The sequence below is a fragment of the Harpegnathos saltator genome, unplaced genomic scaffold (genome assembly GCF_003227715.2).
Source record: "Harpegnathos saltator strain DR-91 unplaced genomic scaffold, Hsal_v8.6 scaffold168, whole genome shotgun sequence".
Taxonomy (NCBI): Eukaryota; Metazoa; Arthropoda; class Insecta; order Hymenoptera; family Formicidae; genus Harpegnathos; species Harpegnathos saltator.
Genome location: NW_020229948.1, coordinates 370,384 through 392,309, shown reverse-complemented (window position 1 = coordinate 392,309; position 21,926 = coordinate 370,384). Strand labels below are relative to the sequence as shown.

General features: G+C 45.8%; 1 protein-coding gene across 1 annotated transcript in view; it reads left to right on the top strand.

The window, feature by feature from the left end:
- The window catches only part of LOC109503573 (sodium-coupled monocarboxylate transporter 2), a 45,531-nt gene that overhangs the window by 17,231 nt on the left and 6,374 nt on the right, over positions 1-21,926 (top strand). Inside the window, exons 2-5 of the mRNA XM_011153550.3 lie at positions 16,854-17,572; positions 18,144-18,318; positions 19,471-19,625; positions 20,064-20,204. Coding sequence (XP_011151852.1) covers positions 17,217-17,572; positions 18,144-18,318; positions 19,471-19,625; positions 20,064-20,204 — 827 coding nt within the window. The 5' untranslated portion in view covers positions 16,854-17,216. The remainder of the gene's footprint in view (positions 1-16,853; positions 17,573-18,143; positions 18,319-19,470; positions 19,626-20,063; positions 20,205-21,926) is intronic.

The window sequence follows — 21,926 nt, the reverse complement described above, 5'->3', positions numbered from 1 at the left end:
GAACGACTGGGCAAAAAGAACAAACGTGAGTGTGTAACAACGAAGCACATCGTGTTTTGCACTCGTGAGCGCGGAAAATGAGACCGAGCGGAATGGAACGAACGTATCGGTGGAAGGCAACTCGTGGCGAAACATGGGATTTTGAAGAGAGAGAGAGAGAGAGAGAGAGAGAGACTCGAGAATAATTTATGGCCTTACAGTTGGAGAAATTTCGCTGCAACGTGCGCTCTCGCGTTTGAAATACCATTTGTTTCGTTGAAATTGACGGGATTTAAATACTCGGAGAGAGGCATCTCTCTCTCTCTCTCTCTCTCTCTGTATCTAATTAAATTAACCCAAACTTGATATTTCAACAAAATTTAAATTGACCGAGGAAAATTCCAATTATTTTCAGCCTTTTCCCGACCCTTTCGTTACTCGTGCTTGAATCGATCGATGCAATTATTTTGCCGCATTACACCGGTGGAAGGAGGGACAAAGAGAACACAAAAGTCGAAGGGCTCTTTCGGCAAGTCACGCGACCGCAGTCGAACACTTTTCGGCTGTTCGACGACGATTAGATATCGCCGGCACAGCACGATGGCTCAGATCGCGAGCACTGCCGTGACGTGTTATCAATCATGCGATTATGTCCGGAGAATCGCAACGCGAAGAGCGCGAAATCACACCTGCCGTGTCGCTATTACGTATTGCGCGCGGCCAGGCAGGTGAGTCACGTTCCGAATCACGCCGCGATTTTACATACAAACGGAAGTAGCATCTTCGCTATTCAGCCGCGGACATTTGCATGCTCCGCGTGATAAACACAGCCGGGAGTCGTTTTAAATTGTTAATGAACGATTATCACTACGAGTCGAGCGCGCGTCGTTCATCACGCGCGCGCGCATACGCGTGGGGTCTATTTTCAGCTTCTACACCATTATTATTTCCCCAAGTTTTCAACGGAACATTAGCATACATAGCGTCCTTTTCCGCATGCTGCTTTCGCGCGCGCGCGTGCGCAGAAAATCCTCCTCGCGAATCGCTTGTTTGTCAGGTCGAGGAGACTCGCGATAGAACGACAGGTTCTATCGCGAGTCGAGCTCGACAGCTAATGATGTCATCCTTTTCAGCGAAGGCAAAAATGCATCAATGAGGCTATCAATGAGTAGATAAGATCGGATCGACTCCGTCTCTAATCGCCATAGGCTCGTATTAATAGTCGCTACTTGCTTCACTAATAGTAAAAATTGCCTCACGTGAGACACTCAGATTTCAATCTGCACTCGAATGCGGCTTTCTCAACTGAATCGCGAAACCTCATGCTTTCGAATATCATATTTTACGCATATTTTATCATACATTATACGCTCACATGTTACGAATGTAATAGCGCGTTTGTAAAATTGTATAATCTGTAATGTCGCGTGTATAATTATTACAAATTAATGCAAATGACTCAAAACGCAAATCCAACTCTCAAATCGGGCCTGAGTGTCCCACGTGGAGCAAATATCAAGTGACAATTACTGACACGAGCCTTAGACCGACGAATCAATTGTATCGGAGATGCATCAACTCAATTACCAACCCATTTTTCGCGTGACTTGATAAATTACGGGGAAAGGGGCGCATCCCGCTGACGTATGCGTACAATGAGAATGATAATGATAACGGCTACGTTTACAGATTATCATTCGCAAGTTGCGCGCGCGACGTTCCGACTAATCCGACATCAACGCGTATTTATTGCTAACGAGCACGTGATCGACGCTCGCGCGCACGCACGTCATTGATAATAAATATCGCATAAGAATGTTTCATTCGCGTGGATTCGGGCATTTCTGCAAGCTGCAGGCACGCGCTTGTTGAATGCACCTGCCGCAACGGCTCTGTGAAATGTATCGATGCGACGCGCGCGTCACTACGTCTCTCTGGCAATCAAGCCGCTCTCTCTCTCTCTCTCTCTCTCTCTGTCTGTCTCTCTCTCTCTCTCTCTCTCGAATTGGAACGCCGAAAACTATAGAGAAGAGCCCCGCTTCAAAGCGTACATTTTGAAAACCGATCACAGCTTATCTCAGGACTGTGTGTCTCGCCGCGATATTGAGGAGATCGAAATCCTCGAAAGCCAAAGCTTCTTTCGCCGCACTTGCGCGTATGTATATGTGTCGTCGTATGTCGCGTTTCCTTGCACGCCAAAGCGAACAAAAATCGCGAACGACACTCTGTTCCTCTCTGCCAGCTCTCCCTCTCTTTCTCCTCTGCCCCCTCTCTCCTTCGCGGCAAAGATCAATTAAATGCTGGAGCAAACCTTGCCGTGCGTCCGCATTCGCGCGAGTCATGAACACGATATCGCGCGCACGTAATTACCGACGGCATATTATTTCTGTGAATTTAACAGACCACTTACGTGCCGAGTGGTGACACAAAATATACACGCAGATTGCCGGCACTCGCAATTAGATATATTCACCGACGTAATATTTTTCCAGAAATGCCGCTCTCTTCCGAGAAGGACAGAGAGAGAGAGAGAGAGAGAGAGAGAGAGAGAGAGAGAGAGAGAGAGAGAGAGAGAGAGAGAGAGAGAGAGGGAGAAAAAGTGATAACCTCTGCACCCAACGTGATACTTTCTTGATGACTGCCTCCGAGCAATTAATTATGGTATATTACTGCCATTAAGTTTGTCGCGCATACATCGTCACGCGGCAACAAATAAATTACCGAACGAAAATTTTATAATATCGCTAATGAGCGTGATGAACGAGAATGGAGTACTACTCATTTTCGGAGGTACCGCGGACGTCATAACGTTGTTTGTAGCTTGTTTCGTAAATAGCACGCAATATTATCGGCTATTCCATTAGTTTGGACGAGCGAGAGACCGGAAATGTGTGTGAGAGAGAGAGAGAGAGAGAGAGAGAGAGAGAGAGAGAGAGAGAGAGAGGAAGATAGAGAAAAACAGGCAGAGAAAGAGAGTGAGATAAATCGAAGGAAGACAAACGAGCGTCGACGTGAATATCGGCACGATGACGAGGATGAGTGTATGCTAATTCGCTCGTTTGCGTATAGTAAACCGAGGGACGAAGATCCAAAGTTCGAGGACTCAAGTTGGAGGAAAGATCGAAAAAACACGAGTCGAGCCGATTCGCTCGAGCCGCGGATCTAGGGTCGAAGGGCGCCGCGAAATCGAAAGAGCGTCGGGCGAGCGACGTTCTCTCCCGAGACGCCGCAATTGCGTACATATTCGTAGACGAGACTCAAAGTCTCCACTCGCTCAAGTGCCGTCGCCATGTGAGTAACGAGTAACCAGTCGGAACTGTTTTCTGAAGAGTGCGTCCACCGAGAAGAGTCTGTGGCTTTTATCGACTCGTCGCACTCCAATCTCGCCCTCCGCTAAGTCTTCCGTATTGCGGTTGCATACACGCGCGCTCAAAGACGAGAGAGAGAGAGAGAGAGAGAGAGAGAGAGAGAGAGAGAGAGAGAAAGAAAAAAAGAGAGAAAGAGAGAGAGAGAGAGAGAGAGAGAGAGAGAGAGAGAGAGGGAGGGAGGGAGAACGAGAGCGAGCGAAAGAGAGAGGAAAGGGTGAGTGAGTCATAATTTTCTCGCATGATAGATTTCCCGGACGATTTTCCGCGGGGACGACGCGAATCCCGATACGTTTAGCGTTATTGGCTGTAATAAATAAACTCATGTAGATTGGACGCGGTCGGGCTTGTAAATCGTATCTTTCCTCGTTAACATCTCGGCCGAATCCGGATTTATGGACGCGAGTAATCGGCGACGACTACATCGTAACCCGGGAACACCCGGGAGAAATAACAGGAATCGGCGGGGGATGAGTTTGTTCGAGGAAGAGAGGAGAGAGAATCAGGTGGATCGTGAAATATTTAGTCTCGCGTGTTTATGTGACTGGAAGCGACTAAAAGCGGACATTAATTTTATGGTAGCTGCGGGACCGTTGCCACGTAGCCCTGCCAAATCTTACAACTAGTATTCCGCTGCAGAGGTTCGAAGTTTTCGCATCGTGACGCGCAAAGAAGAGAAAGATACAGAGAAAGAGAAATGAGAGAGAGAGAGAGAGAGAGAGAGAGAGAGAGAGAGAAAGCGAAGGAGGACGGAGATTATCGAGCGACTGGAAGCAATAAGTCAACAGATTTATAGATTCGAACGAATAGAAAACATTCGAGAGAAAAGAATATATTATACAGAAGATATCTCGGTAGCACGAGAGAAAGAGTAGACGAGCAGTTAAACGTGTTATTCCACGTGACATTGCTCAAAACTTTTTCCTTGTCGTAGACTTTTGCCTAACCAGTTTAGCCGGCACTGTAAACACGAAATATACGAGTCGCGATCGTGAGCAATAATATAATCTATCTTAAATATGCGTGTGTGTGTGTATATATAAATATATATATATACGCACACACGCATATATATTTATATATATATATTCCTATATATATATATATATATAGGGTGTCCCAAAAGTAACGGACCACTCTAATAACTCTTCAGTATTGAAGTTTCAAGGAAAATGATTTGAATAAAAGTTGTAGGGATTTAAGTGAGCTACCTTATGATGACCTTAACTTCGACCTTAACCTCTATTTTCAAGGTCATTTGAAGGTCAACTTGCGTTTTTTAAATAGGAATTATTTATTTTTTATTATACTGTTTCTTTCTACTAGCTAATTGGAACAACTTTTGTCTAAAACATCTTTTTATTTATCTAATATTTTTTTAGATATTTGAGGAAAACTTGATAACTTTTTCAATATTTAACTTATGATATCTCGCTAACTATTTGTCGGAAAAAAAAGTTGTACTAGATTTACTTGCTTTATTTAGTCTCAAGAATATATTGTTACAATAGCGCCCTGATTTTTGTTAATTGGATGATTTTGAAATTTCCAAAAATCAGTAAGTTAACAAAAGTCAAGGCGCTATTGTAACAATATATTCTTGAGACTAAATAAAGCAAGAAAGTCTAGTACCACTTTTTCTTCCGACAAATAGTTAACGAGATATAAGTAAGTTAAATATTGGAAAAGTGATCAAGTTTTCTTCAAATATCTCAAAAAATATTAGACAAATAAAGAAATGTTTTAGACAAAAGTTGTTCAAATTAACTAGTAGAAAAAAACAATGTAATAAAAAATAAGGGTTCCTATTTAAAAAACGCAAGTTGACCTTCAAATGACCTTGAAAATAGAGGTCGAAATCAAAGTTAAGGTCATCATAAGGTAGCTCATTTAAATCCCTACAACTTTGATTCAGATCATTTTCCTTGAAACTACAATACTGAAGAGTTATTAGGGTGGTCCGTTACTTTTGGGACACTCTGTATATATCAGTTTCGAAAAACGCAATATATATATATATATATAGATATATATCGCGTTGCTCAAAACTTTGATAAACTCTGATTATCCGCGGACGTGCGTGGAATATGCGTCTAAATGTAGCGATAAATCCCCGACGCAAGCGGCAACGGATATGAGAATATATATATATATATATATATAATATATATATATATACATACGAGGAAGCGCGGCATGATTTAAATCCGCGCGAGCCAAACACCGGGTAAATTAGGCTAATGGCCGACCGACTACGCATCTCTTGCGTTGTATGTACACATTTCTCGCTCGCGCCCCCATGTGTGTGTATTTTCTCTCTCATCCTCACCCTCCTCCCTCTCTTCCTCTCGAGCGCGGAGGCAGGCGGTCGCGCTCTCGCACCGCGATAAATTCGATCAAATCGATAAAATCTAAAGTAGCGGGCAACACGGGGAAGAGCCTTCTTCGAGGCGGAAGGACAGAGATAATGGCGTAGGAAAACTCGCTCGTTGCTCGGCGAGTTAGCGAGAGCATTGCGTTAAAACGTGTCGCCACTGCAAATCCGCCCGCCCGCCCGCGCGCCCTCGTCGTCGCCGTCGGGGGAAAAAATTCTCGGCACGCTTTGGCCCGTCGTGGCTAATGTTCGTTGCGACGATAACCGGGTATTCGGCCGCGAAGAAGAGTTCTCCCTCTCTCCTCTCCTCTTCGTACGCGGCTCACGGAAGCGAAACGATCGTGTTATCCGGAAGCGTGCGATCGGTCTCAGCCCGGCAATTATCAGCCGTTCAATTCACCCCCTAACGCATTTATCCCTGGCCTTAATCAAAGAGAATATATTTTTACGAGGGCATTTTCACGGTGAGCTCGTCGGTACTGTGAGCTTCTCCGAGGGAGATCCCCGTCGACGCGTTTACATCTTCGTCCCTCGCTCGCGAGTTTCCTGCTAATCGCGAGATCGCGAATTCGGAACGTCCGGGTGAGCGACGAGCGAGCGACGAGCGAGCGACGAGCGGCGGCGAATGATTCAATTAGCAAATCGGCCCCGAGCGTGCTTTGGCGCGTCGCGATTCGCGGAAGTCGTAACGCACGTGCTCCCGCTGAAAGTCCGCGCGATGATTAACGTCCCGGCGCCGACGATCGTGGCGATTCAGACGTACGACAACATCTGATGGCTGAATGAATGCCATCTCGCACTCACGATTGCTTTATCGCCGCAGGCCACCCCGCCCTCCTCTTAACATCACATCGCTCGCTGTTTTGCCGCGCTTCTTCGGGTTTTTCTTGCTTCGCGTCACATTCGCGTGACACAACGAAAGAGTCTCGCCTTTTCCAAATTTTCGAATCGTGTGAAGCACCGTGCCGCCTTAGCCAGCTGAACAAACATCGACGCGACTCTTTCCCCATCCCCTAATTAATATTCCGACTATCCGAATTAATCATCTGTAAGTTTCTCGAACCGTGTAGGAAAGTTTCGGCAAGAGTTGCGAAAATATAGCCTCATTATCACAGCTTGTTTACCATCGAAGTGTTTAGTCTCTCCTTTTGTTAATGGAACGCTGAATACTGACGTAATGCGGTACGTCCAAGCATTTTTTGCCTGCCACTGTAGTATTGCAAAATGTCTTACGGAGTAAAAATATCCATGAATCGAGCAGCACCCCGTGTTGCGTCGAAAACAAGAGAAAAAAAAGCTTCTCTTGCTTTTCCCACCAAAAGTCCCCCAAAGCTAAGCCTGTTTTACGTGATCACGTAAAAAAAAAGGGAAACACACGGTGTGGTCTGCGGGGAGGATTCCCCGGGTAATCCCCGCTGGCGAGCACGTTAATCGGCAACTAACACGGCCCGCACGATCAACGCGACCCGCGCGAGGTTGCGCGAGGCTGCATGAGGAGAATAACGATACCTGGCGCCTGTTTGGAAAATACGAAGCGCATCTGGCGTTGTAACTCTCGTTACTTAAAAACTTGTTTCGCGCGACGTACATGGAAAGAGCCCCTCTCCCTCCCTCTCGCGCCGCGAGTCGGGTCATGATTTATCGCCGGCGTTTTCTTACTCGAAGCGAGCGAGCGAGCGCTCAGTTTTGCCGATGCCGACACCGCGAAGAAACGAACGCATCTGGTCCGCGCACGCTGACGCACGTGACAGCCGTCGTTAGCCGAGGATGGGCCCTGAAAAACGCGCGATAAGTCGATGGAAAATTTTCCAGATTCGTCAGCATGTCGTATCACGCGCTGCTTCTATCGGTGGCTGGTCGCGATTCTACTCAATGCTGGATCGAATAAACGCGGTCAAGGAAACGAGTAATTTCGAGCGAGCGTGAGCTACCCGCCGCCGCCGCCGCACACTGGTCCCCTGCCCCCCCCCCGGGAGATACGTTGTTTCAAAAGTCTCTACATACCTCAAATTTCAATGAATCTTTAACTATTCTTTTTTTAAACGTTCATCAGTGAATTTGTAAACAAATTACACGAGCTCGATTTTCGATTAGACATTCGCGAAATTGTTTGTCTAATCAAAAATAAAAGTTTCAACCAAATGATAAACAACCCCTTCCATGATACTATTTCGAGAAATTTTCCATAGTTGAAGTCGAGACTGTCGCAGAAAAATGCTTCTCCAACGTGCAAGATCCAAATGGCGGACCAAGATTTGAAAACAAACTTTTTCAAATAATTTGTCCGAGCAATAATTGTTTAAAAGAATTTGAAAAATAATATTTGTGTACCCTTTCTTCATGTTTTAACCCATATTCTCTTTTGCACACTTACGAGATTCGTAGCATTCATAGCATTCATTTAAGCATGGGCATTATTGTTCTATCGGTCCATCAATCTCACTTACCGTATTGATAAATCGTTCTCTGTTTATAATTTTCTGTAGTATACTATTTTATCCTCAATCAGCTTATAATTTAAACAGATAGATGTCGTCAAATAACAAAACTGTACAATTTCGACAATTTATTGAAAAATATAATTGTTATGTGTAATTGTTTCTCCTAAGTGCATATTCGTTCTCAGCGATCCCAGAAACCCCCGTATACATATTTTTTTGCAAATTTATCTAATTTCGATGTTTTGTGTCCGTCATCTTAGTCCGCCATTTTGATTTTTCATTTGGAAAAGCATTTTTCTGCGACAGTCTGTTCAACCACGGAAAATCGCCCGAAATAGTCAGTATCATGGAAGGTTGTTCATCATTTGGTTGAAATTTTTACTTTTGATTAGACAAACAATTTCTCGAATGTCTGATAAAAAATCGAGCTCATGTAATTTGTTACAAATTCACTGATGAACGTTTAAAAAAAAAAAATAGTTGAAGATTCATTGAGATTTGTGATTTGTAGAGACTTTTGAAACAACGTATCTCCTGGGGGACCAGTGTGCGCCGCCGTCTCGGAGTTCACAGTCTGCCACCGCACTGTTTGCGCACGCGATTAATCATCACGATTCGGGAAGTGGCCGTCGATCTCTACCAATTTATCAGCTGCGCGAGCATGCGAGAGAAGAGAGAACGGGAACGTTTATACATGAATTTAAACGCCGCTCGTGCACTCAGTCACATATTCCGCTAATTGTGTTATCGCGCTAAAGTCCTTCTCTTCTCCTCTTCTCTCCTCTCTCCCGACCTGTGTCTTTTTCTTCTCGTCTTTTTCTTTTCGTCGAAAGTATCTGGGACCTCGGGCGGTACGTTAGACCGATTATACGGGATTAAACGAGATTTGCGAGACGAGCGTCAACACACGTTTCACTCTAGTTTGCGCCGCGACACGCGAACTCTATCGCGTCAGCCGGCTAGTCGCGTGAAGAAAAAAAGCGGCGAAGGTTGCCGCAATTTCGGCGAGCGCGAGCGTGCGCTCCGCGCGCTTTTCGCATTTTTATCGTTTGATTTATCACGTCCGGTGATTTATTACGCTTACCGGCCGGCAAGAGGAGGAATCGCGTATCCTGTGGACGGGTAGTTAAGATCCGCATCGAGTCTCGATGTTGTCGTCCCGCCGCCGACGGTTTTTACCGTCGCGGATAAATAATATAGCGAGGAGAAGAGAAAAAGGGAAAGGAGGGAGGGAGGGAGGGAGGAATAGAGAGAGATAAATCGAGACACACACGTCGAACGGCGGCTACGCGCCCCGACGGAGCTGTACGACGCGGTTGTTTGTTGCATCGGAGGAATACTTAAGCGCGTCCGCGTGACCAGTCTTGTGACGATGCTCTTTATTTTTTCGTTATTTATGCCGACGACGCCAAACGAGTCCCTCGGCTGAGTCACGAAATAATTGCCACGCCGGAAGCTATTATTGCGCTTAATTCCGTCATTACATTTCATCATCGGAATACGGATAATTCTCTCTCATCAGACTCGCCGCAATAAACCCATTGATTTGCCGTCGACAATGTAAAAAGAGCGATTTCATTGGGCATCGGGTGGCCGTTTACGAGCCGCTTCGACGAAGAAGGCGCGCGTTGTGATATTAGTTGCACGTGCAATATTCCGAACGTTATTAACTCTTACGTAAGAATCGCACGCAGAAAACAATTTCGTCGAATCGGCGCTGATATCTGCCGAGAATTAATTGCGAGTCGTATCTCTCTCTCTCTCTCTCTCTCTCTCTCTCTCTCTCTCTCTCTCTCTCTCTCTCTCTCTCTCTCTCTCTCTGTGCCTCTTGCACCGTGTGTAAAAATAATTAAAGACGAGTACCACAGCGACTTCTCTAAATTACTTTCTTGTGAGCGCTCTTAGACGACAAGGTCTTAAAGCTCAAGAGAACAAGTGCATTCATCTATCTATCTTTATCTTCCTCTCTCACGGACACGACGTGTACCACCAGAATTGGCCGACCGAAGGTCGCGAGGCACTTCTTTTCGATAAATCTCATAATGCATCCAATGGAAGAGAATTTGTTCTGTCACAGCGATCGTCGAGAGATTCATTTTCCTATTGGATACGAGAATGCGCCGGAAGAATCATAGAAAAAAGCGTGGCGATCTTTGATCAACCGACTGTGCGTTATTAGAACGGCGCGTAGCACGACGCGGTTATACGGAATATATTCAGCCGGCAAGCCGAGATCCGAAAGTCACGAAATAATGGAGCTCGTCTCGCCCAAGCGGGCTGCAAGCTCGTCCGTTGCATCGTTTACGGCACATTTAGCCGCGCGTTTCTCGCGCTTGACTAGCCGGCGCTTGCACGTGTACGAAGCACGGAGGGGGAGAGAAGGGTGGCGCGCGTCTCATCCGCGACAATGCCCGACCTCTCCCCGTGAGCGTTAAATCGCATGGGGAAAAGGTGGTAACGAGGAGGAGATGCGAGGGAGTTTCGCCCGCGCGAAACGAAAATAAACGTCGCGACGACGCGCCAGCGGCGAAAGCGCGGGTTCGCCGTCGCTGGAAAGAAACGCGGCCCAGACGTAGAAGGAACCGTCACACCGCCGGGGAAAAGCCAGCCGGGAAAACGAGCTAAATGCGGAACGGAAAACAGAGCCAGGGCGAAAGGAGGAAACAGAGAACCAGAGACAGATAGGGAGAAAGAGAGAAAGAGAGAAAAAGAAAGAGGGGGAGGGAGGGAGAGAAAGAGAGAGAGAGAGAGAGAGAGAGAGAGAGAAGGGAGAATCGCGAATCCATTGTTTCCAAGTGCGATACAATGGATTCTCGGTTGTGTTAACTCTACCAAGGCTGGCACTTCATTGGCCGCTCACGTTAACGCGCATGCCACCCGGCCGAGTCTCGTCGTTGTTGCTTTGCTCACCAAACGCATATCGCGTAAATGTGCATTGTGTACACAGCATTGTCCCGCGGACCGAGCGGATCGTGGCGTTACCGCGGAATAAGGAATGAAGTTGGACGGTGGGAAAATGGAAAGTGGTCCCTGACGCGCGGCGCGGTCGCAAAGGAGTTGCCGCGCGAAGGAACGCCGAGGGAGAAGAGGGTGCGATTCGACGGTCTCCCCTGCGCCCCTCCCCCCCCTCTCATCTGCTCCACTCGCCATCTCGCGATTTTACGAATCTTTGCGACAGCTCGCCGTCTCGCGAACGACAGCGGAGCATTGTTCGGTTGCCACGTCAAAGACGCGCTCGCTGTTGCTTTCATAAGGCTCAGTTGTCATTCGCCCCGTGCTGTGTGTATATGCACACGAATACAGAGCGTGTCCGTTTATACTCCTCGGAGAAACAGTTACCGCAGGTTGGATGCCGCGTTAAAGAGGAAGCGGGAATCGATTTTCGTCCCGACGGAAAACCTCGGTCTCCCCCGGCCTTCGGCCCCTTCTGCCACGCTCTCTTCCCCAACGCTATCGATCGTTGGCGTTTCGCCGATTACATGTCGGCGTTAATTTCGGGAAAAATATGGGATGTTTGTATGTTTGTGAATAAGTGAAAAAATTTCTTGTTGAACGATACGTTCCGAATTCTGCCGTTTGTGTGACATCTCGAAAGAAGCAGAGACGGTGAGAGAATGTTAATGAGAGAGAGAGAGAGAGAGAGAGCCGGATTATTAAGTCTCACCAAACCCCGGTATCCATTCATTACTAAAGCTGATCAATATTTCTTAATTGAACAGTTTTACCCGAGTTGGCGAATGAGTAAAAAAAAATGTACCTTAGCGCGCTTCTTCGCACTCCTTCTTGTTCACCGCCTGTGTGTCCACCACCAAACATGAGCGCGCGCGTCACAATTTTGGTATTTCCTGGGAAAGCATGGACGATCCGATCATACTTCGGTTAGTTCACACACGAGCGAGTATCCTTTGCGAGTGTCCAAGGAAATTCCCGTATTAACCGCTCTTTATAAAGTACGCGGGATTTTACGGGTCGCCATGAACGCCATGAGACGCGCGCGCGCGTCTCAAGACAACCGGGGGAAAGTTCGCGATCATAAACGCGCGACCACCGTCAAACTGTTCGACGCAAACGATACGTGTCGTCCGCGTTACACGACACTTCGAGAGGTATCGGCCAGGTTCCTGGCGATCCAGGAATTTCATTGCGCACGCATACGGTGTGGCAGAGATATAATTTGCCGAGTCCGTCATTCCGCACAGATCATATTGCAATCAGTAACACAATGGAACGATATTTTCATATCAATATATTATTAACTCGCGCCGTTTATAGCGGAACGCTCGCGCGTTCCATGTTGTGCCCATACGTATCGTTAAACAGCCGTGCCACCAGGGGCTCGTCGTATACAGTTACATGCACGGTTTATTGTTAATTGCATCGTTAAAATATCCTCATTGGGTGCGCGATGCCGCCGACGAGTCCGCGGAGATCGAAATGCTCGTTTATTATTACTACGGTTACTCTGCCGCTTCGAAATTTATGAAGCTCATCTTTTCATTCGTCGTGTCGTAAGTGTTGCTTAAATTGGTATTAAGTAGCGGGGGAGCACGCAATGCTGTCTCGTGCTCGAGTGCGAATGAAAAGCGCGTGATGAAACGAGATTGGCGTCATGTGACGCGTAATCACATGCTTCTTGTATCTGTGTTAATGAGAGAATAATACAATTTCTTTTTCTCTCCTTCCCTTCCCTTCTCCTTCTAAACAAACAAATGAATGAATAAAACAACAAACTCTACTCTCTCTCTCTCTCTCTCTCTCTCTCTCTCTCTCTCTCTCTCTCTCTCTCTCTCTCTCTCTCTCTCCCTCTCTCTGTCTCACTTTCGTTTGGCCAACGAAAGGAAGAATGTCTATTTTTAGATCGTTTTCCTACTTATTTAAGAAATCACTTCGTCAAATATTTCGGAAATTATGTTGTCCAGATACTTGGAGCCTTGAGTGCTGAGTAGAGATGTGCGAACTATTCGAATTCGAATCGAATCGAATCTAACGTAATTCGATTCGATTCGAATCCAAATCCCTGTGATTCGAATCCGAATCATATTAGCGTTTGCGCGCGTCACCTACAAAACGGGCCATCTGAGCCTGTACGTTTGAACCCTTAACCCTTGTAATTAATTAACTTAACTTATGATTAATAACTTAATTATAAATTACTTTAATATTTAAATATATATTTTATTTTAAGATGATATTACAATATCAATGTTCCCTTTCATATTAAAATCTCCCATCATTATTTGCATGTTTAATAGTCATGTTGAATTTTTTAATGATTCGATTCGATTTCATTCGATTTGACTCGAATTCGAATGAAATTTCATAGATTCGATTCGATTCGAATTCGAATGAAAAAAATGAGATTCGATTCAATTCGATTCGACATAAAAATTCTTGTTTCGCACATCTCTAGTGCTGAGTTGAAAAAATATTTCCCTATTTACACGATACTTTATTATCAAAGAATGCACTCATTATGTCTTAGTCTAGTCAGATAATCCAGGAATTATTTTGTGACCTTCAGTCTATAAATAAACTTGAAAAACTTATCGAATACTTGTGAAAAATGACTAAAGCGCATTTATTTGTTGCGCGTAAGATGCATATTTTTATATAACTGCGTAAAAAAGATTAGAATATACTTCAAAAGTTACAAAAAAACTGTTTCTATCTCTTCCGCTTGAACATACGATAAGTTTGCAATAATAAGTCGTAACTTGTACAGTAGGAAGAACCATGACATTTTTAGATTATTTAAATAGTAATAAAGGCGAATTATCGGTAAAGCAGTAAAGCATTGCGCTATAAGAAAGAAATAAGTTTTTTCGAAAACATTTGGAAACCTTTCAAACTACCTGATCAACATAAACTTCACTCAAGAAACTTCACAAGAGGCACGATAACTGTATCATTGGCATGTCTCCATTAAGAAGTTACGAGCGTAAGCATTATCGTGCTCGTATGCACTTTAAAAATGACGCATAGGCACGATATGGAATACGAGCGTTCCGCTATAAACGCGTAAGCATTATCGTGCTCGTATGCACTTTCGAAAATGCTTGACGCACCAACAACAAAGTGCATTCAGTAATCAACCGAAAGGTATCTATCTTTAAATCTATCTTACTACTATAAACGGCGCGAGTTAATAATATATTGATATGAAAATATCGTTCCATTGTGTTATTGATTGCAATATGATCTGTGCGGAATTACGGGGTCGGCAAATTATATCTCTGCGTCATAATCATGCGTCATAAAAAATCATTAACATGCATGATTAAGCGAATCTAGCACGACACTTCGTCCTCTAATCTATAAGAAATTAATAAATATCACTGCTTTTAGCAAGAGAAAAAGTGTCGTGCTGATCATTTCTAGCGCATTTTTCGATATATCATTTATCGACAGTTCTACATGAGTTCTAACAACTACGATCATTTTTATGTCAAATTCTTTCGAGACTGATTTGATAAAGTCATTTTTTCTCGTCTCGACGAAACAAGAAGATATATTGTAGGAAATCATCAACCTTGATATCGAAAATTTTCAAACTTGTATCCTTGTATCCGCTGTTTTGGTTAATTATGACGTATATAGTGTTGGGCTAAGTCCGAAAATTAAAAAGTCATTTAAAAATAGATAGATAGCCACTGGAACTCTGCCTAAAAATGATACTGTCGGTATATTGAAAAATATGCTAGAAATGATCAGCACGACACTTTTTCTCCGAGTGCCGTGCTAGGTACAATATACGTTGTTTATGTAAATAACGTAATTATTGAAATGTTTTATATTTTAATTACATACAGAGATGGAACTCGATTGGAACTAACGGGAACTCTTCTTAAAAGCAGAGATATTTATTGATTTCTTAAAGATTAGGGAAGGAAGCGTCGTACTAGATTCGCGAAGTTAGCACAATTTTTCATTTGCTACTTTTTGGTATTAAAAATGCGGTACTCTTTTTATTTTCTATCAGGAACTCTAGAACTATGAAAAATGCTACTAGAACTATCATTGTTTTTTTTTAATTTAAAGAATGTCGCGCCAATAGACACGTAATTATACAGTAATTACAGACTTTGTAGACAGACATGAAATACATGAAAAATATGAGTAGTACACGATACGATACGATGCACGATACGATTCCTCGTCAATCGTCGAGCGCTGGCCAACGAATCGCTGTACCGTATTCCGCCGATTCTTTCACTCTCTGCCGCGTTTCCGAATCCAGAATATCCCCCGCGACACGTCAGTTTCGTCGATTTATTTACCGGGAATAAGCGACGACAAGCCCGTAAATCAATCACGCGCGACACGGCGTACCAATTAATTCCGATCGTGCCGGTAACAAGTCTCGCGAAAAAAAGAATGTTAACCATTCGCGGAGAGATCTCGATCTCTCTTCCTCTGTCTCCCACGCTCTCTTTCTCTTTCTCTCGTGTACACGTGTCTCAAAGTAGCGTTAAAACGTTCAAAGGAACTTAACGCGTGATGGAATTATCGTGTCTACATTCAGACATTCAGAGACGCATCACGCTAATTGCAATGTTTGAAAGCGAAGTAAGCTAAAGAGATAACAATGCTCCGACAATTTATTTGCAAAGTTGCGGGAGTGTGAATACTCATGAAAGAACAAATTACACCCACGCGGGTGCTCCTTTAGCTTCCACGATCGTGTGCACATACACATACACACATACACACATATATATATATATATGTAATATATATATATATATAAATATAAATATAAATATAAATATGTATACATAGTATGTATATAACGAGGAGAGCACCATCACAAATTTGTGCAGCATCGTGCTCGTGGCTTGTTGCGTAAATTCGCGCAACAACAGATCACTTCGAGGCAATTACGCTCCCTAAGACAAGAGGAGAGACAGGTGCCTTGGCCGTGTAGCTAGGATATAAATTCAATGAAAAGAGCTTACGAAAAGCACTCTCGCTCGTGCCGGTAAATGACGCCGATAAACAATAGCGACGGAAGATAAGAAGAAGCCACAATGTTCTTTTAGACTCCCACCCCGGGAGTCGGTCGCACCCCCCACCTCCTGCACTCCAGTAGTTCCCTCTTCGATATCTCTTCCTCGTCTCTGTCTCTTCCTCTCTCTCTCTCTCTCTCTCTCTCTCTCTCTCTCGCTCTATCCATCGTAACGGGTCGTTAGCATAATAACGTCAACTGTTTCACGACGTTGGTAGTCAATACGAGCCGCAGCTCCGATAGCGCCGCATTGATCGTATTGAGTCACATTAGTGTCGTCCCGCGAAATTGCATAACGAGAAAGATCCGTGCGAGCGAGCGAGCGAGAGAGCGTGCGCGCGCGCGCGCGCGTCCACCCGCCTCCGCGTACACGTACACGACACACGCGCAGCCCGGCGATATAAGCTCTCGTCGCGTTACCGTAGTGAGCGTTACCGATAGCTTATTATTACACCTCTCGTGCCGTTGTCTCGCAGCCAAGCGTTGACTGCAGCTTCGTAGCGAAGCTCCCTTCGAGAGCGAGCTTCTCATGAGCGTGCGGCGGTCGGAGAAAAATCCGGACAGAACTCTGCGTAAGTGGAAGAGGGAGAAAAAGAGAGACGGAGAGAGAGAGAGAGAGAGAGAGAGAGGGGGGGGTAGGAAGGAAGAGGTAAACTCTTCGTGTACTCACGGATGAACACACGTGCCAGTTTCGACCGAAACAATCGCCCACAACGACGACGATTCACAAGCGTTCTCCTCCGCAGCGCGCGCCGTTAATCGAAAAAGAGAGACAGAGATAGACAGAAGAGGAGGAATATCTCGAGTATATCGAGTGTGTATACGCCGCGATACGAATCACCCTCACGATTAAACTCATCACCCTCTCGCGATCTTTGCACGCAGGCAACGCCAGCAGCGGCTCATCACATACACTTCGCGGAAAGTGCGTGCGGCGGACAAGCTAAGGCAGCAAGAAAAGAGGGAGAGAGAAAGAGAGAGAGAGAGAAGAAGAAGAAGAAGAAGAAGAAAGAGAAAAAACGCGGGGACAACAGTAAATTGTCGTATTCGAGATGACGAGCCATACCACGACGATGGTGGTGGACTATCTGGTGTTCATCGGCTTCATCGCGATTTCTTTTGTGATACCGCTATGGGGGAACTTCCGGACGAAGAAAAAGGAGACTAAAGCAAACTACGTGTTCGCCACCGGCACCGTGTCAATGGGCGCGATGATGCTGTCGATCGCGCGGGGCACGCTCGGCGTCCGGTCCTTCCTCGGTTATCCCTCGGAACTGTATTATCGTGGCAGCGCCATGTGGGAGACGCTGTACGGTATGCTGCTGGCGTATCCCATCGTCTGCTTCATCTTCGTGCCCGTTTACTACAATCTCGGCGTCACGTCGGTCTACCAATATCTCGACATGAGGTAATTTCGCGGCTTCGTTCGCTCGCGCGCGCGCGCGCGCGCACGCGTTAAGCCACCTTTATCACTGTCCATTTGTCCACGCACGGAGAAAGAAGATCGGTCGAATTAACGAGTGAACGATCAGCGAACCAGACGCGTATGGATCGGGAGAGAGACGGAATTTTCGCTTCTTGAAATCGAATCTTGTTCATAAGAAGCAAAACTTGTTTCCTTCAACCAGCCTCGTTCGTGACTCATTCATTGACATGTTGATCTCACCAATCTTTTTTCTTTGTCTATGAATAAATAAATAAATTCCTCTTTCGCTAGTACATATACGTGCATATGCATGCACACTTGTTACGTGAAAAGCGTCGCGACGATCAATATCTAAAACAGTGGTGTAATTATTTAATATTTAATAACGATGACACCTTGGACCGGCGAATGACGTCCGTCGGCGTGAATCGCGGCGGACTACGCGTCCTCCGTAATGATCGCGTCCGATTAGCGCGCGACCAATTCGCCGTTTGCTCGCGCGCGCCGGATCTCTCCCGTTTCAGAGCTACTCCTAATTATGCAAATTCTCCAGGTTCAAGTCGAAGCTAGTGAGATGTCTGGCGAGCTTCTCTTACGTCATACGGAGCCTCTTGAACTTGGCGGTCACGGTATTCACCCCGTGCGTCGCGCTCAAAGCGGTCATAGGGCTTCCCTACTGGGCCAGCATCGTGGGGATCACGATCATTTCCGTGGCTTTCACAATTATGGTAAGGGGCACGTGTACCGTGTGCACGTGTGCACCGTTTCATTGGATATGAAACATGCGTCCGTGTGCACATCGTCCGTTCGCCGCTCGACGACGCGACGGTGATTAATCGATTTAAATAAAAAAGAATATCATGCGTACGCTCTCTCTCTCTCTCTCTCTCTCTCTCTCTCTCTCTCTCTCTCTCTCTCTCTCTCTCTCGATCTCTCTCTCGATCTCTCTCTCTCTCTCTCTCTCTCTATCTCTTTCTCGATAATTTGTTTTAAACAACTGCATGTCCTGAGGTTCCCCGCGGAGAAGAGGGCAGATTGCATTAATTCGCAGTTCAACGAGATTTGACATTCGTATTTTGCGCGAAAATGTTTGCCCGCAATCAGTCACGACAATAACGGCAACGCGAAAGCCGCACTCCTTCCCGCCGATACCGAGAGTCTCGACCAAAATCATATCAGTTTTCGATAGCCACGGGAGATAGGAGGGAAGAAATAAAAAACATAAGTGTGATTCCGCAGGAGAGATATTTTCGGAAGGCTCATTATTTTCAGAAAAGGATGTGTGTTTGGGTGATTATGTGACAACTCTGATAACTACGTGATAAATTCGGATGAATCGAAAACGGCGGCTTTCGACGAAGTCGACGTTTCAATGACGATTATTATTTATAACCTTCTCTTTCTCTCTCTCTCTCTCTCTCTCTCTCTCTCTCTCTCTCTCTCTCTCTCTTGGTCTCCCGAGGGAAATCGGAACAATTAAGCAGGCGCACAAATTGGATGCAGCGTATGAATGACAAAGGGACTGTAACAGTAAACAGCCCTATATATTATAAAAGAGGCATTAAAAAGCGCAAGTACGGCTTTTAATATTAACTATCGGAATAATGGGACCATTATTATATAATTCTGAATATAACGACGCGCGCTTACGCCCCCTTCCTCTCTTTCTCTCTTTCGCGGAATGGCGTAATTTCAGTGGCGGTTCGCTCTTCTATATATCCGATCGTTTAGCAACGTTAAAATTAACCGAATGAATTATTTCACAATGCCCGGACCGTTTAATAACTTTCGACGCGCGCTACTCGCCGCGAAAATAACTCCATACGTACACACACACACACACACACACACATGTGCTCCAACTTGTTTTTGCTTTCCAGGGAGGTCTAAAGGCCGCGATCCTGTCGGACGTTATACAAGGCTTGGCGATGATCGGAGTGTCTGTGGTGATCATCGTGCAGGGAACGGTGAACGTGGGCGGACCCGCTAACGTCCTGAACGTTACACGCGAGCGCGGACGTCTGGATTTCTTCAAGTACGAGCGCGCGAACCTCGGCCGCGAATTCGATTCGAGGCGACGCGTAACATTGGAATTCCCCGGCGCGTCGCGTGTTTTCGCGTCGAGAGCTCCGCTGATCACGGCGGGAGCGCACGACGACTACGCGTGTGTGCGAACCAACAGCCCGTGCAGATCGCGAATGCAATGTGCAATGTGCAATGCGCGTGATTTCATCGCAAAACGCCATTTCGCATTAAAATACCGCGCGCGCCGAATTCGAAATGATTAAAAATTCCGCGCACGGCGCAGCCAAATGATTTCACGTGCCGCGTATTTCCTGCGCTTCTTCGGAATTTCGCCGCCGCGCCGCGGTGATGGGGCCGGCTAATTTGCCTTCCGCGATCGAACGCCGATCCGGAACGACGATCTCGCGCGAGCGACCGTGTCCAATAAACTCTATCTGTTTTTCCACAGTTTCGATACGGATCCTACTATCCGAGTGACGACTCTATCGGCGACACTGGGTCAGCTGTTCATGAGTTTATCCATTTTCGGATGTCAGCAGAACTTTGTCCAAAGATACTGCAGCATGTCCAGTCAGAGGAAGGTTGTCAAGTGAGTAAGCCCTTGTTTGAGCGAAGCGATCGGGGGATCGGACATATTCCCTAATCAAGACTGCGAGACGGCGGTAAACGACATTCGTCGCGTATCGCGAATGCACGTCTCGTCGAACGACCGTCGCACGGGATAATGTAATTTATGCAAAGTGTTCCGCGAATTATCAGTTGAAACGTGCGAGGCGTAAACGGAAACCACGAGCGTGCACTCGCGGAAGCGGTCGATGAGAGGAAAGTCGAGTCTATGAAACGACCGGGGGGAAAGAAAGGAGGACAGCGGCGTCGTTTGGAGCAGCATTGTGCCGCGCAAGTAAGAATATCAAAGTTTAATAGTCGCCAATAGTTCGTCTGAGAGCGTATAAAGGTCGCCTTGTAGAATATCGCGCCGAGCGCGACGAGAGTCGCCGATACTTCTCGGAGACTTTGAAATATATTTTGCCGTAAAGCACCCGGCAGCTGCAAATACATTGTTATCGTAGCGTCGTTATCGTTATTCGTCGAAGCGTCAATGCGGCTATCAGCTTAATAACCGAGTCAAGGCACTCATGCGTGAATCTTTGTGTATTTTGACATACCTTCGCGTTAACAAATGGACGTAACAAATGCACAGAATGTTTCTCGGAACCTGATTGGGGGATCCAAGCTCGATTTGCCGAGATCTACGCAGTCGCGAGTGCTCGCATAGGAAAATTAGCGCGGTCCCACAAAACGGAAATCTTATCTCGCGTCGATCTTTTATCTCAGCAGCTCGAAAATACCGCGAGACGAGCCGATTCCCGCATCGAACACATTTATCACGCTTTCGGGACATGCGTTCCCTCGAATTTCCACGTGCACTCCGGACGCACCTGATGTGTGCACACACATTCGCTCGTCATTCCGCGAAACCTCTTGTCTCCGAAGTGATCGCTTGAGTCGAACCAATGATTCAGCGGCATGAGTCGGCGAAGATTATAGGTCGCGGTGACTCGTGCATACGTTGCGTTCTTGCCGTTGCGGGGAACACCAGCTTATAATAAATCGAAAACAGGAGCGTGCACGCAGGTGACGTCAACGCGGAGTCGGTCGCGAATCGCAACGCGAGCTTGCGCCTTCGTAGAATCCAATCCACGATCCGCATAGGAAATGTCTCGGGGTCTAATTGGAATTTGATCCGATCTCCCCCCCCCTCCCCGAAATCTACTACGAAAGCCGAAATCTAATACAGGTCCAACTAGAGATGCAATGTTTTCGAATACGCGCGTCTCCAAGTGAGAAATTCAGACTTTCCTCAATGTCTTTTTTCAGTTCCCGTGTTTTACATTGAAATTTTATCTTCTTCTTCATTTTTATTCTATCATTTATTCTATCATTAGTCTACTAGAATGCTGATTATACTATAACGTTATATTATGTGTCGCAAAACATAAGAAAAGCGCAAAATCCCATAAAAATAATAATAATAATTTCGGGACAAATTTGGCAATTCTAATCGCAATCCATGTTGCGTCTGAAAAAATTTACGTGGGAAATTTCTACGCGAGACAACGCGAGCCGTAAAATCTGAACTTTCCGGCCTGCGCTTTTAGCCCTCACAATCGATTTTATCCGCAGTCCCTCATTATTTGGCACTTATCCCACCCATTATCGCGTAAACACGCTTGTTTGCGCGCTCAGAACGGCTTCGCATTCGCGTCGCTATAATTGCGAAACATTTCTCCAGCGCACGCACCGCTACGAA